Source organism: Schistocerca americana, chromosome 5, assembly GCF_021461395.2.
Source record: "Schistocerca americana isolate TAMUIC-IGC-003095 chromosome 5, iqSchAmer2.1, whole genome shotgun sequence".
Classification (NCBI taxonomy): Eukaryota; Metazoa; Arthropoda; class Insecta; order Orthoptera; family Acrididae; genus Schistocerca; species Schistocerca americana.
Window position 1 is genome coordinate 484,932,474 of NC_060123.1, and position 18,454 is coordinate 484,950,927.

Here is an 18,454-nt window from a genome sequence, read left to right on the forward strand (position 1 = left end):
CCTGAAGAGGGGCAGCAGCCTTTTCAGTAGTTGCAAGGGCAACAGTCTGGATGATTGACTGATCTGGCCTTGTAACAATAACCAAAACAGCCTTGCTGTGCTGGTACTGCAAACGGCTGAAAGCAAGGGGAAACTACAGCCGTAATTTTTCCCGAGGGCATGCAGCTTTACTGTATGATTACATGATGATGGCGTCCTCTTGGGTAAAATATTCCGGAGGTAAAATAGTCCCCCATTCGGATCTCCGGGCGGGGACTACTCAAGAGGATGTCGTTATCAGGAGAAAGAAAACTGGCGTTCTACGGATCGGAGCGTGGAATGTCAGATCCCTTAATCGGGCAGGTAGGTTAGAAAATTTAAAAAGGGAAATGGATAGGTTAAAGTTAGATATAGTGGGAATTAGTGAAGTTCGGTGGCAGGAGGAACAAGACTTCTGGTCAGGTGACTACAGGGTTATAAACACAAAATCAAATAGGGGTAATGCAGGAGTAGGTTTAATAATGAATAGGAAAATAGGAATGCGGGTAAGCTACTACAAACAGCATAGTGAACGCATTATTGTGGCCAAGATAGATACGAAGCCCACGCCTACTACAGTAGTACAAGTTTATATGCCAACTAGCTCTGCAGATGACGAAGAAATTGAAGAAATGTATGATGAAATAAAAGAAATTATTCAGATTGTGAAGGGAGACGAAAATTTAATAGTCATGGGTGACTGGAATTCGAGTGTAGGAAAAGGGAGAGAAGGAAACGTAGTAGGTGAATATGGATTGGGGGACAGAAATGAAAGAGGAAGCCGCCTGGTCGAATTTTGCACAGAGCACAACATAATCATAACTAACACTTGGTTTAAGAATCATGAAAGAAGGTTGTATACATGGAAGAACCCTGGAGATACTAAAAGGTATCAGATAGATTATATAATGGTAAGACAGAGATTTAGGAACCAGGTTTTAAATTGTAAGACATTTCCAGGGGCAGATGTGGACTCTGACCACAATCTATTGGTTATGACCTGTAGATTAAAACTGAAGAAACTGCAAAAAGGTGGGAATTTAAGGAGATGGGACCTGGATAAACTAAAAGAACCAGAGGTTGTACAGAGATTCAGGGAGAGCATAAGGGAGCAATTGACAGGAATGGGGGAAATAAATACAGTAGAAGAAGAATGGGTAGCTTTGAGGGATGAAGTAGTGAAGGCAGCAGAGGATCAAGTAGGTAAAAAGACTAGGGCTAGTAGAAATCCTTGGGTAACAGAAGAAATATTGAATTTAATTGATGAAAGGAGAAAATATAAAAATGCAGTAAGTGAAACAGGCAAAAAGGAATACAAACGTCTCAAAAATGAGATCGACAGGAAGTGCAAAATGGCTAAGCAGGGATGGCTAGAGGACAAATGTAAGGATGTAGAGGCCTATCTCACTAGGGGTAAGATAGATACCGCCTACAGGAAAATTAAAGAGACCTTTGGAGATAAGAGAACGACTTGTATGAATATCAAGAGCTCAGATGGAAACCCAGTTCTAAGCAAAGAAGGGAAAGCAGAAAGGTGGAAGGAGTATATAGAGGGTCTATACAAGGGCGATGTACTTGAGGACAATATTATGGAAATGGAAGAGGATGTAGATGAAGATGAAATGGGAGATATGATACTGCGTGAAGAGTTTGACAGAGCACTGAAAGACCTGAGTCGAAACAAGGCCCCCGGAGTAGACAATATTCCATTGGAACTACTGACGGCCGTGGGAGAGCCAGTCCTGACAAAACTCTACCATCTGGTGAGCAAGATGTATGAAACAGGCGAAATACCCTCAGACTTCAAGAAGAATGTAATAATTCCAATCCCAAAGAAAGCAGGTGTTGACAGATGTGAAAATTACCGAACTATCAGCTTAATAAGTCACAGCTGCAAAATACTAACACGAATTCTTTACAGACGAATGGAAAAACTAGTAGAAGCCAACCTCGGGGAAGATCAGTTTGGATTCCGTAGAAACACTGGAACACGTGAGGCAATACTGACCTTACGACTTATCTTAGAAGAAAGATTAAGGAAAGGCAAACCTACGTTTCTAGCATTTGTAGACTTAGAGAAAGCTTTTGACAATGTTGACTGGAATACGCTCTTTCAAATTCTAAAGGTGGCAGGGGTAAAATACAGGGAGCGAAAGGCTATTTACAATTTGTACAGAAACCAGATGGCAGTTATAAGAGTCGAGGGACATGAAAGGGAAGCAGTGGTTGGGAAGGGAGTAAGACAGGGTTGTAGCCTCTCCCCGATGTTGTTCAATCTGTATATTGAGCAAGCAGTAAAGGAAACAAAAGAAAAATTCGGAGTAGGTATTAAAATTCATGGAGAAGAAATAAAAACTTTGAGGTTCGCCGATGACATTGTAATTCTGTCAGAGACAGCAAAGGACTTGGAAGAGCAGTTGAATGGAATGGACAGTGTCTTGAAAGGAGGATATAAGATGAACATCAACAAAAGCAAAACAAGGATAATGGAATGTAGTCTAATTAAGTCGGGTGATGCTGAGGGAATTAGATTAGGAAATGAGGCACTTAAAGTAGTAAAGGAGTTTTGCTATTTGGGGAGCAAAATAACTGATGATGGTCGAAGTAGAGAGGATATAAAATGTAGGCTGGCAATGGCAAGGAAAGCGTTTCTGAAGAAGAGAAATTTGTTAACATCCAGTATTGATTTAAGTGTCAGGAAGCCATTTCTGAAAGTATTCGTATGGAGTGTAGCCATGTATGGAAGTGAAACATGGACGATAAATAGTTTGGACAAGAAGAGAATAGAAGCTTTCGAAATGTGGTGCTACAGAAGAATGCTGAAGATTAGATGGGTAGATCACATAACTAATGAGGAAGTATTGAATAGGATTGGGGAGAAGAGAAGTTTGTGGCACAACTTGACCAGAAGAAGGGATCGGTTGGTAGGACATGTTCTGAGGCATCAAGGGATCACCAATTTAGTATTGGAGGGCAGCGTGGAGGGTAAAAATCGTAGAGGGAGACCAAGAGATGAATACACTAAGCAGATTCAGAAGGATGTAGGTTGCAGTAGGTACTGGGAGATGAAAAAGCTTGCACAGGATAGAGTAGCATGGAGAGCTGCATCAAACCAGTCTCACGACTGAAGACCACAACAACAACAATCGTAGCTGCGTTACTTATACGTTAGATGTGTTGCGTACATGTCGGGCGTTTTTTTCGCGTATCTTACTAGATTCCCCTATTAACCGGAAGCGATGAACCGTCTAGAAACGGAGTGAGGCTATACGAAGAGCTGCGTAACCTACGGAAAATTTTTGTTCTGGATAGTTATCCTTCTGTCTGTTACTTAAAAATAAACAGTATTTATGGCAAAATTAATACTGTCAGTATTTAATTCAGCTTTTATTACAAAATTTATTATTATTTATTATTATTACTATTTTTTTTAATAATACAGAGCTATCACATAGCACTAGAAAACGCAATTTCAAACAACACCAAACATCTCGTCACTACTTTGTCGAGCCTATTTACAACATGTTTCTCTTCTTCATAAATAGCTTTCGCGCTTATCGGTAATAACAAGAAACTGAAGAAAGTGTTATCTTTGGTCGTTATGAAGAACTTTATATTGAGTGCTAAAAACAAGAATGATGATGTAGATTCTTTTATGTTTCTGCATGTAAACTGCACTTGTTACAGAAGTAATTGCTTTTGTTACATAAAAGAGCAGAATTTACGTCATCAGGTAACTTTTATTATTTATAAAATGCTGTTAATATTTTGTGGGGATAGAGGGTACATAATAGATTTACACCGAACGATGTGCCTTTCCGATTATGTGCGAAACAAACGAATAAAATAAAGAGAAGTTGTCGGCTCCTAATGTCGCTCTCGCACATTCATTTATGTTTCTTTCCCTAGGATAATGAGGGATATGTAAAGTCATCGGCTACCCTGTTGTGTGAAACCCCCACCACCAATATTGAATACGATTAGGATGTGACGAGCTTCGAGTGATCATAACGTGAAACTTTATGCTGTTCGTGCCATTCTTGCTGAGAATATGAGTGACGTTGAAACGTGTTGTCATCTCCCAAAATGCCAGACCACGATCCAGTCATGATTTCGGCAAAGAATCATGCTTTCGGTCGCACACGCTAGGTTCCTAGAATGTAAACATTCCCAACATCGTGTTATCGCCATTGCTGGCCTATAGAAGAAATTCTACGACTGATTCATAAGTTCAGAAGGTTAAACACGCGCTCACCCACGGATGTGAAACAAAATCATGCTCAGCAGACATCATTCCTGCCATCAAAAATGCACCCTTTCCCAGGTGTTAACAAGTTCACTACAAATGAAGTCGATTATTTTCAAAAATAATGTTATTGACGTATACTTGTCATCCTTCAACAAATGACACAAATAAGAGCAAGAAGCAGCGAGACGTCAAGAGCTGAGGCAGAGTGCTTATTAACCGATGATGAGAAATGTGGTATACGAAACGCGGAGCACTGCATTCTCTTCACTCGTGGAGCGGCAGAGAAACTACTCAGATATTACTGAAATATAAGGGGCAATCAAATAAAAACGAGACAGATGGGAAAAAAGTAAGTAAACTGTTCATTATTTCATAAGTAATCGCCATAACTATTTATGCTTTAATCCCACTGTGAGACATTACGGTCAATGTCTTCATAGAAAACTCCTCGCTTTTGCCTACGGAACCATGACTGTACCCACGCGTGCAACTCTTGGTTCGAATGAAATCGACGGCTACGAATGTCTTTCTTCAGGGCCTCAAAAATAATACGGAAATCGCATAGGGAGAGATCGGGACTGCTTGGAGGTTGTGTAAGGAATTCCCAGCGTAGTCGAAACAGCATCTAGGCGGGCTGATGTGTTGCTACTGCATCAAATAGTTGACACCAACTTTCTGGAAAGGTTGATGATTTGAAAAAACACTGAACAGAAAATATGATCCGAAGAAATTAGGGGTGATTAAGCTACGCAGGTGTCATTTTCTTCCTCTTCGCCAGAAGTGAGATATCGTTACATTAATGTGGTCTCGACCTCCTCTTGTGCATGGTATCGTTGTCACCCCTTGGGAGTCTGTATTGAGGCCACAATAGCGCCACAATTGTGCTCGTAAGGAGGGCGGAAGTCCCATAGACATGCGGGAGCAGCCAGCTGCCCTCTGCTCTCCTTTTATTTACTGGTGGTCCTCTCCTGCCAAGAATCTGCTTTGTCACCAAGGAGGGCCAGTATCCCTCGTTCACGTTAGACAGTACTTCTGCAGCAAGAGCTAAACGTCTACTCTTTGTTTCGTGACTGGAGTATTGCCACAGCTGTTATCGCAAAATATTAATAGGCTGCACGAGAAAAAGACAAACTGTTTCCAAAATTGTCGTCGAGCGGACCGATATTTAAATGTCTATTTGCAATAGATACTGCCGATTTCCTTTTTCAACTTTTTCCAACCTAATTCATGCTCCGTCTCTAATGAGTTCGTCATTGACGGGACTTTAAACCCAAATCTTTCTTCTCTTTCCTAAATCAAAACTGTTCGAAAAAAAGAAAAAAAATTAAAGGAGACGAAGATGTACGCCGTGTTAGGGCAAGTGCAACGAACAGAAATCAAGACCCAGAATCGTGTTTATAAAAGATTCCATTGCTTCCGGGACGGAAAGGAAATTGTTTCCCTGTTTGTGATCACGAGCTGATTCATGAGAAAAATGTACGTGTGGAAGCTGTTGGAGATTTCGTCACCGCGTGTGGAGGTTTAGTAAGGCGAGATGGCGCTACAGATATATGCTGCACGTTGCTTTGAAGACAACGCCGTCATGTTAGGTGCCCCAAAACAAATTTCTTGTTCTTAACTTCTGTAGCGCGAACGCAACAGTTGTTTTAAAAAGAAAATGTTACTGTGCTTTCGCGAATAACATGGCGTCAGTGAGCCATTTTCAGACATTTTTCTGGCCTCTTAAACGCTTGTTTGATTCATTAATGCGAAGTATTTCGCCTCGTCAGAGTAACTTTCTTTTTGTTACACATTTACAACAACCAAGAAGAGAGCTGCTTTGTAACCCAGCATACATGCTGACGAAATTGATATTGTCTCTGTTCTCAGTCCGAAAATGCAGAGGGCATATCTTTGTATGTTTGGTCGATTTTCAATTTTTCCATCTCACAGCGTTCACACAGAAAGCTTTTCGGGTTGCAATGATTGGAAACCTCGAGCCAAATGACAGAAATAAAACAACTTCAGTAAATGTAAACAGCGCAGCCAAAATTCATTTATATAAAGTAAAATATCACCTGAACGAATCCACGTAAGAATGAAATGTGATTCCTTTAGGCTTCAGACTGTAATCAGAATGATTAACACACCTGTAAAAGACACAAGCTGACATTTTTGATCAAAGCACTTCCTTCAGAAGCTAATGTTTGCGGCGAATAAAATGGCGGACGTCGGCTTCAAGTTTGTGACGGCATGACAACTCCCCTTATTATTCCTCCATTCATGGGACTGAGATCTATCTTTGCTTCAAATCGTCATCACTTGTGATGGGTCGCAGTTCCGACAGTTCGACCCGGAGTGCAGCAGGCAACCATCACGGCCGCTGTGCATTGCCGTCTGCGTCGCATTTCGCCAGTCGTCCAAAGGTTGCTTCATTTGATTCCAAAGGGAGCCTTTGCTGAAGTTGCTTGTTATAAACGCTGCAGTAAGGATATTGCGGCCAATTGAGGCAGTTTTTAAAGCGAGCAAGTTATTTTGTTTTCATCTACTGTTCCATTTGTATTATAATTCTGTCCATCGTACTTCTTGGGCAATCTTAGTACTTAGTAGCGATTTATGCTGATGGGCATTTATAAAACACTTGACTGCCCATACTTAATTGTGCTAGATAGGTGCTTACCAACGGATACTACAGACACAGTAAAACATTTGCTAAGGGAACTTGTGAACGGGTCCAGAATGACTAACTTAGATATGTACGGGCCTGCGTAGAGCAAGATGAAGCAGTGAATAAATCAATGGTCTCACATTTTAGATGGAGGGGAGTTCATATCTGTCCATGGCATGAGGAAACACTTTAATTAAAATCAATAACTGATTACATAATAATTCGTCAAAAACAGTTTTAAAAACACGAGACGTCGGAGCTTACAGAGGAGGAACCCAGGGTGACCAAATCTGGTTAACTATAAAATTGTGTTTCCGTATGTACATATGAAAAATAAAGAAGAAATTGTTAATGAGGAGGAAGATTTTAAAACCGAAATAAAAATCCCAAAGTATAATGTACATAGTCTAGAAAATGAAAAGTTAGATGAAAAGTTAACTGAAACAGAATTTAACAATACAGGCATGCAATTTAAATATACATGAGGCAGCCAAAGAAGCCGTGGGCGAAGAAATTAAGTATGAGAAAAAATAACCTTTATATTATTTTGATGCAGAAATAGAGGAAGAGATACAAATAAAGAAAGAAAAATATTTAAAATGGCTAAATACACAAAGTATCCACGACAAGGTAGAATTCATAGTACATCAAGCAAAAATGAGGAAAATGGTGACAGAAGCAAAAAATAAGGATTGGGAAAATACCTGTAATAAAATGAATAGTCTAATTGAAGGTAACAGAAGCTCAGAGGCATGGAAAATATTGAAAAAATTGAGAAAAGATTCTAAAGAAATTCAGTAAATTAACTACATTAGTATCCAGTCTTGGGAAAAATACTTCAAAGAATTACTGACTGAAAACAGAGGAGAATTTTTGGATACAATTAATAGCGATATAGAAGAAACAGAAAATAACGCCAGCATTTCACAGGACATGGAAGTAGCAAAAAATCAATTAAAACTTTAAAAGAAGGAAGTGCTACTAGAATTGGAGGCGTACCAACTGAATATAAATGCAGATAAATTAAATGAACTTTTGAGAAGCCTTTTTGAGAAATGCATAAATTTTTGGCGAGGCCATACCAGAAGACCGGAAAGTAGGATTTATATCAAGAACCCACAAGAAAGGAAGAAAAAATGAGTGCGAGAACTATAGAGGAATAACTGTAACTAATGTATTTAGCACACCTTATGGAAGGATTATCATACATTTTTTGGAAACAGAATTCAAGGAAATGGAGGCCGAGGAACAAGCTGTCTTCGGGGAGATCAACTATAGATCATATATTTTGCTTGCAACAAATAATTGAAAAGAAAACGTTAGAAATTAACCCCTTCATTTAGTATATGCAGACACAGGAAAAGCGTATGATAATATACCCATATGTAACTTGTGTAAAGCTTTAGAAACGTTTAACATTAGTTCCATCACAATTAAAGAAATTCGGAACTTTTGCGAAAACTCTATAGCATGAATGAAAGTACAAAATTGTCGCTCATCCGGATTTAAAGTTACAAAAGGATTACGTCAGGGATGCAGTCTGTCAGCAACACTTTCAAAATACATACAGAAGAAAGCAATGGAAAACTGGAAAATAAAATGTAAAAACATAGAAGTCTCAGTAAATGATATTAAGACATATTCATTACAATTTACTGATGAAAAGTTAATTTTGGCACAAGATAGAGAAAACATAGAGCACATTATAAGGAAATTAACAGAGGAGTGTAAACAATGGGACCGTAGGTCAACAGGAATAAAAATATGGTAGTTTGAGACACAAATCAAGATTTGACACTCGAGAAAAGGGATGGGAACCATTAATCACACTGAAGAGTACAAATATAAGTGAGTCAGTATCACACAAGATGGCAAACAAGACAAGGAAATTAATTCGAGAATAAATGCTGGGAAGTTTACTATTGGAACAATAAATGGTATTTTATGGGACCAACAGATTAGAAAGGAAAGAAAAGCCTTCAATACAATTATCAGAAACATTATGACATATGGATCAGAAGTATGGACAGTTAAATCGCAAATAGTAAAAAGGTTGATGGCAACAAAGATGGAGTTCTGGAGGCGATCCACAGGGATATCTAGGCAAAAAAGAATCAGAAATGAAATCATCAAGAAGAAAATGGATGTTACAAGTTCAGCTGCAGATTTTATAGAAGGAAACAATTGTTATGGTAAGGAGATACAAAAAGGATGTCAAAGGAGAGGTCACCACAGAGAATTAAGGAATGGGAGCCACCAGGGAGAAAGGAAAGAGGGAGGCCGCCGACCACATGGACTCAAGGAATTCAGACCGCTATCAGAAGACGAAATACTGAAGAAAATTTAAGGGCAGATTGACAAGAATGGAAGATGAAAATCAAATTTTATGTGTAACCTTGCAATACCGAAAAATGTAAAATGTTGCCTTGTGAAACAAGATAATAATTATTAAAAAAAAATGTAGTTTTATCATAGCAGCTTCAGATGATTCCCGAAGGGTCTTCAGTGCTACGTCAACGCGCCAAAAGCGAGTATCTACAAACGTTGTTGGTTTCTGTTGTACGTTATCTAATCAAAAGTATCCGGACACCCCTACGTAATGCGGAACTGATCACTTGATGCCACGAGCGGTGGACCCACCAGTCTCAAACGAGAATGGGTCGAATGTGTATTAGTCGTTGAATGTCACATGAGTAACAAATCCATCAGAGACATTTCAATCGTTTCCCTGCCGCGCAAGTGGACTGTTGGCGATGTAATTGTGACGCGCAAACGCGAAGGAAGTACCACAGACCAGACACACTTCATGTACTGACGGATAGAGACCGTCGAGCATTGCAGAGTAGATCTAAGAAATCACATGAAATCAGCAGAAGGAATCACTCGTGAATTCCAAAGTGCTCCCACCAGTGCAGCTGGCATAACGACTGTGTGCTGCAGGGAGTAAGAAGGATAGGGTTACGTCGGTCGAGTAGCTCCTCATAAGCGGCACATTTCTGTAGTCAGCGCTAAGCGACGCTTGAGGTGGTGTCAAGAGCGACGCCTGTGTATAGTGGATAAATAGAAGCGAATGCTGTGGAGTGACGAATCATGCTATACGCTGTTGCAATACGATGGAAGGGTTTAAGGATTTGTGTTTGACGAATCCCTGACGAAAGTTACCTGCCATCATGTGTAGCGCCAAAAGTGAAGTACGGAGGAGGTGGTTGCTGAGGAATAGGTGTGGTTAGGCAGTGGTCACCTTATTGCGCTTGAGCAAACACTCACTGCGGAAGGATATGAGTACAGTTTTGAGTAATGTGTACAGTAGAGGAGCAGTTCGGAGATATTGAATGTATCGCCATGACGAGGTTCAAAATGGTTCAAATGGCTCTACGCACTATGGGACTTAAAATCTGAGGTCACCAGTCCCCTAGACTAAGAACTACTTAAAACTAACTAACCTAAGGACATGACACACATCCATGACCGAAGCAGGATTCGAACCAGCGACCGTATCAGTCGCGCGGTTCCGGACTGAAGCGCCTAGAACCGCTTGGCCACAACGGTCGGCGCCATGCCAAGACACCATGTTATAAAGCAGCATCTGTTAGGCATTGTTTTGTGGACAATAACGTTCCTGAAATGGACTAGCCTGCCCAGGCTCCCGATTTGAATACTTCTGGGATGAGTCAGAAAGTCGACCAGGCTGCAGGCCACGGCGTTCAACAACAATATCTTCTGTGGTTTCGGCACTTGAGGAAGAATGGGCTGCCATTCCTTCAGAGATATTCAGACAGCTCATTGAAAGTGTCCCCAGAAGAGTTCGGGCCGCCATAAAAGCGGAAGGTGCGCCCTTACCACGTTAATGTCCGCTAATAAATGTTCGGATACTTCTGATCAGATAGTGTGTATGTAATTGCATTGAAATAACTTCCACATGTTGTTTACACTATTGCATGAAAATACACCCCTTTCGGTTCTGTCTTGTTGCCATTCCTCCGATTAACAGCTTTAGCCCCGAGGGTGAAACTGTTTTTTGAAATGAATACTGGGGAATAAATACACTATTGAAAAGGCAGTAGACGGTCTTTGTTACTAAATTTTCTATTCATTTCTCCGTCTCGGTTTTGTCAGCAATACCCATGATGTTTTTATCCGCAACATAAGAACGCAATTTTGTATCATTTGAATACGGAGCTACACAAAAATTGCATGGCATTATTCACGTGGCAATGTTAATTCTTTTTTTATTTCTTTATTTCGAGATCCAACAGAATGTTAAGAAGAAAAAGAGGGTAGGCTTTAATGTCTTCTCGACGACGAATTCATTAGAGAAAAAAAGAGCACGAATTCAGATTGGAGAAAGATGGGCTAATAAACCGGTTATCGCCTTTTTTAATGAATCGTTCTAGCGTTCACCTTTATTCGTTTAGGGAAACTGCGAGAAACCTATACCTGGTTGATTAGACAGGGATTTGAACGGAGCTCCTCACCAAAGCGAGTCCAATGTCTTAAGCACAAGTCACATTACTCGGTAGGAATAATACATACATGACGGAAGGATATTGAAAATCAGAGTTAATTTAAAGCCAAAAAGGTGTGCTGCGATCACACGTCAGCCCAACATTGATTACAGCTAATAATCGTAAAATATACTCAGCATAATATCACCAACATTCCCTACTGACAGATTACAAACGGTTCACGCGAACGAGTGCTCTACCGACTAGCTATCCAAGCACTATTCACGACCCGTCCTCACAACTTTACTTCCATTGGTACTTTATCTCATACCTTCCAAACTTCACAGAAGCTGTCCTGTATATCTTGTTGTACTACGACTCCTGGAAGAAAGATTGTTGAAAAATGGCATCATGATTCTGTCGCATGAGAGGTAACATGTGAGGAAGTAGAAAGTCCCTGCTGTTTCATTATGCTGTCAGTCGTATCAGTCGTAACCTGAAGTCATACCCAAAAGGCTCCCAACTTAATGACGCCAGGGATAAAACCGCTGTGCCTCTCCAAAACATTGGAAGAATGGCGCTCTCCCTAGGTCACCTCCATATTCTGCTGTTGTGTTAACGGCAGTTTGCGCATGGGCTGTTAAATATTTGGTCCAACCGGCGATAGTCTTCGACTAATGGTGCGGGCTTAAACAGAACGTTGCAAGGAGCCGATTACTTGTTCTCAGATGGCAGGCGGAGATGTGAAGGGGCTACGGTGAGCTTGATGCAGAATACGGCAGTCCTCCCTTGTGGTGGTCAGACGTGGTCGACCAAAACCTTGACGAGTACTCCCGCCCTCGCGTTCCCATGTAGTCTAACATCGGGACACTGTCACATCCGAATGCCCCAAAAACCTGGATATGCCACGATTCTAACAGCCGGCAAAATGAAAATCCAAAATGGAAATCCTTTCAGACTCTAACAGGGGCTGCTAACGTTGCCTCATAAGAGTACGCGGCATCTCCGTATCGTAGGCAATGATCGCTCAAAATCTGACCCTGTTATCGCCCCTTATGTACGCTACCAGGTGTGGTGAGAAGACAATGCACGAAAAACAGCCGGCCGCGGTGGTCTAGCTATTCTAGGCGCTCAGTCCGGAACCGCGCGACTGCTACGGTCGCAGGTTCGAATCCTGCCTCGGGCATGGATGTGTGTGATGCCCTTAGGTTAGTTAGGTTTAAGTAGTTCTAAGTTCTAGGGGACTGAAGACCACAGATGTTCAGTCCCATAGTGCTCAGAGCCACGAAAAACACTAATTCACTCTGTTGGCCACTGTACCTGTCACAGAGAATTGCAGCTCTAATCATTTACATACCCACCGATGACGTGTGCATGTATGAATTTACGCTGACATGCAACCATGTTTTATGGGTGCTTCACTTATTTTTCTCAGGCAGTATAATTAATACGCGTAAATATCGTTGGCACTATAAGGTGAACGATTGCAGAGAAATTTGCGAACACAAGGTCAGCTTCGGAAATATGATTCATTCATACATGAATGCAATTACAGCATGTCTTGATACCAGTGCTGTCAATAAGAATTAAATAATGGCGTTGCCTGTAGAGCTGTTGTGACATAATAATAAAATTTAAGTTTCAGAATCTAAAAACTTTCACTGTTTTTAATCGTTGGGAGGCGGCGGGGGGTTGGAAATTACGTGGTTCCGGACCCTAGAACCAACTGAAGAAAACTGTCTCCTAACGCCACGCGCCTGCGCAGAAGGCTCTAATCTCTTGTCCACATAAACAAGTGTACCGGCGCACGCCCTCTGCACGCGACACGTGTCCGCTGTATACACACCACGTGGCAGCCCGCTTCACTTCACTTGCTGCATTAAACTACTATCGCCAGAAGATAAAGTCATGTCATCCTCCGTTGCAATCTTTCTTTTCTCACACTATTTATAATGAGTTACGTATGTGCCTGTAGGATAAGCGCTGATGCTGACTGACATAATTCATTGCGTTGTAATGAAAGCGAAATGACTTTCAGCAGGCGCTAAAATAACAGCTGGAAACAACAGTGGTGCTGTGCTGCTTCTATTCACGATCTACAAAAGTTATTTACTTGTGAAACCAACGACATGAAGTAGCATATGCTTGACTGAAATGAACTTTGCACCACGTATAAGGTTCGTGACAATATACAATTGATGAATATTACAGAGCTGCGCATAATCTCGTACGATATAGTGTGGGGATCCCACGTGCTGGAAAAGACTCTATAAAGCAGAGGGAGTAAAATGAATATTTCTCATGGGTTAAAATAAGAAGCATTCATTTACTGTTGAGTCACAACTCTATTTTGTTAAATCTCTATTATCAATACTTTGCTAGACTCTTAAAATTTATATAATTATCAGCAACAGTTTGGCACCGCTGCTTGATTAATCCATCCTCCAAACGTCCTCATGAAATGTGGAATCCAGCGGTATACATTCATGTCCCATGCTGCATGTGCTCTGGCCACCTCCCATTAGGTCTCATCTTTCGGAATGCACCAAAGAATTTCCTCTGTCCAATTGGCTTCCATTTGCTCAGCTACGTGTCCCGCCCGCCCTTACAGTATTAATTACGTCTTTCACTCGCCTGTTACTTTATCCATTTGTCTGCTTTCTTGTCTTTCCTATATATTCCCAACACGCATCTGTCAATTTCTCTCTGAGAAACCTTCATTTTTGGGTGGATTTCTCATTAAAAATCTCCTAGGAAAAAAAACTGATAGTAAATTTTCGTTTTCAGACACATCGGAAGCATTGCTTAGAAAACCATGTTTAGTTGACAAACCCTCCCCAGGCGATATGTCCTCTTCTGCTTATTTCTTTTGCGGTTCGCCCAGTCGTAATAGTCAGTACTTGTCGACACTAATGAATCCTATTAGCAGATATTTTTCTGATTTGAGTCGTTGACAAATAAATGTCATGATTCTAAGGTAATTTTCAGTGCACAAAGCAGTTTTCTCGTATTGTGAAATTCGATGAGTATTATGAAAAAGTGACGAAGGTGCGAGAGAAGATAACCACCCGCAGAGTAAAACGTTTAATGGGAAATCTTAATGTAAAAGTAGGGTTGGCCTCCGATACTAGAGTAGTGGAAATATATGGGGATGGCACTGTAAATGACAATGCAGAAAGCTTAGTCACTCAGGGGCAATGGTCACAGAAAGATGTGGAACCGTGGGAACCAATGCCCTAAACGTTGTGCCGTGGAGTCAAAGAGAGCGTGGATATATTCTTGAGGAATCTCCGCTATGCTTTTTGGATGGCAGACTAGGAAAATCGTTAATGTTTCGTGGAAGACGCTGCAGAAAAAACCGGCCCTCGTTTATCCACTGTTTGCAAACTCGCAATACTGTCGTAGCAGAGTACCCTATACGAGCAGAAATGTGCCATGAAACAATACACACTCGCAAATACATTCCCTCCTGCCCACATACTTTCTCTCTCTCTCTTTCTCTCTCTCTCACACACACACACACACACACTCACTCACTCACACACACACACACACACACTCACTCACTCACACACACACACACACACACACACACACACACACACACACACACACACACACCAACTTTTGATCTTTATGTGAGACAAGGTTTCCTTTGGTTGTAAGGCAAGACTAATATCGTATTTGGTAATTCACTACTATTTATTCGCAATTGGGAAGCCCTCTCCCTCCCAATTAGCTCGCATGGTCTCCGCTGCAAAGAAAAGATTTTCTACGATAGGCTGGACCTCAAACAGCTTGTTCTGCCCTGTAGGGTACAGAATGAAAAAGAAAGTAGGTACGACTAATCCATTTCACGGAAACCGGCCATTTTCTGTTGTCCTAACTTACAAGTACCAGCAATCAGATGCCAGCATTGTATTCTTTGTCATCGAAGAGGCATGCGGGACTTGCTTTGAAGTTTCCATTTAACTTATCGGCTGTTCACCGAGAGTACTGTCCCTTGCACTCACCTCTCCGACCACATAAGAGAGAGCGTCTTTTTTTTACACACACATTCTCCGATGGATTCGTCGGGGTCACTCTTTCTGGAATCTGCAAATTTCTACAAACGCTAACATACATTGTATTACATAGAATGTTATCTGGTGTCCATCCTGGGGTCTCGATGTATTCAGTGGAGTGTCGAAAGACTTTTGGCCACACAATTTGATGCCAGGTTTCAACCCAGAGAAAAAAAAACAACAAAAGAATCCAGTACAATTATACTGCCTATAAGGGCGTTTCCGAATCCACTGCAAGAATTTGGAAGATTCACTTACTAAATATACTTGTCACGGAATGACATCTGCGACTGAATGCAGCCTTCTCTTGCGTTCCTTATGTAATGGCCTCCGTTGTTGAAACGGGTAGTCTTAAAGATGTGCGAAAAAGAGTGACCGGAAGCGATTGTTGTCCAGGGCAGAACCCTCTAACAAATGGTTCAAATGACTCTAAGCACTATGGGACTTAACATCTGAGGTCATCAGTCCCCTAGACTTAGAACTACTTAAACGTAACTAACCTAAGGACATCACAGACATCCATACCCGAGGCAGGATTCGAACCTGCGACCGTAGCAGCAGCGCGGTTCCGGACTGAAGCGCCTAGAACCACTCGGCCACAGCCGCCGGCGTACCCTCTAACAGATTGCTTCCTCTGCCGCCTAGAAAAGCCATCAGTGTGTTATGTCTCGCGTGCATCCACAACGTTCCACGACATTGCTACAGACTCACATTGCGATATGCAATGAGAATACATAGCAAATGAAATTGATATGGAGTACTAACCGGGGGCAAATTTTTAGATAATTTTTTGAGAGCCGAAGTATATCCGCGATGTGTTTTATCAGATTTTTGTAATACAGTCACCAACACAATTTAATTCCTTGAAGAATGGTATCACTGTATCTTCGGCATGGTAATATAAACTTCATTTATTTAATACTCTTATCTACCAATGTTGCTGTATATTAAACTGAATTTGCTTTATGTTTCAGGGTGATCCAGGGATGCCTGGTCTGCGGGGACCACCTGGAATTCCGGTAAGCATCACCACATTGGCCATTCCTACAGTATTGACATTGTACAGTTTCTTCGGATCTGAGTGTCTGATAATGCTCGCTTAACTACTGCTCCAAAATCAATCAAAATTGAAGTTGGATCTTATTTAAAATGCACGTTCCAGATTGACACATTTACAGCTTCATGTTTCACTACAATGAAATCTCCTCGGGTTTATTGCTGCGTCAGTCCCCAGTGTGTCCACGATATTTCGGAAGGTACATTCTCTCCTTTCATCTTACGAGAGAGGGAACATGCCTTCGGAAAAGTCACGGACACACTGCGGTTCGACGCGGCAAGAAATCCGAGAAGATTTTAATGCAGTTCAAATGAGGCTATATCACGGTAAACTTCCTCAATAATCACGTTACATTTTTAGAAAATACCGACGCACGCAATTTTAATTCTTCAGGAATTGACCATCAGCCATCGAATCTCTCAGATAACGCAAAAGATATTTATAGAAAGTTGTTTTTTAATGAGTAAACTGACAAAGTAACGCACATGAATAAATGGACCTGTAGAAATAATTTAGCTCCACATGTAATGTTTTCTACCAGTGCAGCAGCTAACGTACGTGGAACACCTGTTAATAAACTGGAGCAGCCGTAGAACAAGGGATAAATTTGAAATATGCCTTAGCAAGGTCGCAAGGCATCCTTGGTCGGCCCTTCATTCGTTTTTCTGGTTACAAGAATTCTCCGTGATTTATTTGTTTAGCGTAAAGCAGTACGCATGAAATACGTGCAAAAGTACAAGAAAACAAGAACAAGACTTAAATACAAATGTACATTAAACTAAGAAACAGTTGCTACACGCGAATGTCCAGTCTCCTTCTCTAGTCAAAGCTTGATGCTATAGCCATGAAAAAGTCGTTTGGATCATCCATGTGGGCTCTCAGTTTACAGTCCTAAACAGTGTGCTGGTTGGTCTGGTCCAGTGTTCCAAAATCAGCCACTAAGTTGGAATGATTACTCCATTTGTGCAGTTAGTATACACACGCTCCGTGTACGTTCGGATACGGTTTATGTCCTTCCACTGGAAGTTCAAAGCCCTTGCGTCTCCGTAAAGGGTCAATAAGATGTTGCACTTCCTGTATCTACACCTTGTTCCGTGATATCCAGTGAAAGTGAAGAGACCATGAAATGCTAGCAAACGAACTGCGTGTACTCTGTACTCTCAAGAGAACACAGCGCCACAATTGCTCTTGAAGAGGACTGGATAGAAAGTGCAAATGAGTATGTTGAAGCAAGTAAATTTACCTCAATCCGAAGGTTTGTTTGAACACCGCAGTGCTTCACTATGCTTGTTCCTGATCGAGGTTATACGCCGTTGCCTCCGTCAGGCCACTGAGCTGCATTATCCAGCCAATTTAGATAAGCTGTAATTTAAAACTATTATTCCAAACGAAGACATTATTACACAGTAGCTGTATATAGTACAGACATTTAATAGTGTGTAACAGCATTCAGTCACAAAATGGTTTTGGTTTACTTTATTGAAAAACCACTGTTAGATGTTTCGAATGTCAGACGACATTTATACTTTTATCAAAACAGGTGGCACACTGGTTTACAATGAATCGCCCTAGGAACAACAAAAATTCACAATTTCAAAAGTATGACAATGATGGTTGTGCTGCAAGCTTGTGTTAGAATGCGACTTATATGAAATGACCACCTGGAACATTATTGTTTTCATCGTCTTTCTCCAGCGAATACCACTGATGTTCCCAGAATCAATTTTCATTCTGCACCGCATTTGCAGCTGATTTGAAACTTTCTAGTAGATTAAAACTGTGCGGTGGATTTTGACTCGAATCTGGAACGTTTAGCTTTCGCAGAAAAATGCAGTGATGACTGTTCTGGAAACAATCCCATAGGCTGTGGCTGCACCATGTCTCCGAAATATCCTTTCTTCCAGGAGTGCTAGTCCTGCAAGGACTGTAGGAGAACAGCTGTGAAATTTGGAAGGTGGCAGATGTGGTACAGGC

At 41.1% G+C, this 18,454-nt stretch overlaps 1 protein-coding gene across 1 annotated transcript in view; it reads left to right on the forward strand.

The window, feature by feature from the left end:
• The window catches only part of LOC124616033 (collagen alpha-5(IV) chain-like), a 616,123-nt gene that overhangs the window by 394,207 nt on the left and 203,462 nt on the right, over window positions 1-18,454 (forward strand). Inside the window, exon 3 of the mRNA XM_047144251.1 lies at window positions 16,398-16,442. Coding sequence (XP_047000207.1) covers window positions 16,398-16,442 — 45 coding nt within the window. The remainder of the gene's footprint in view (window positions 1-16,397; window positions 16,443-18,454) is intronic.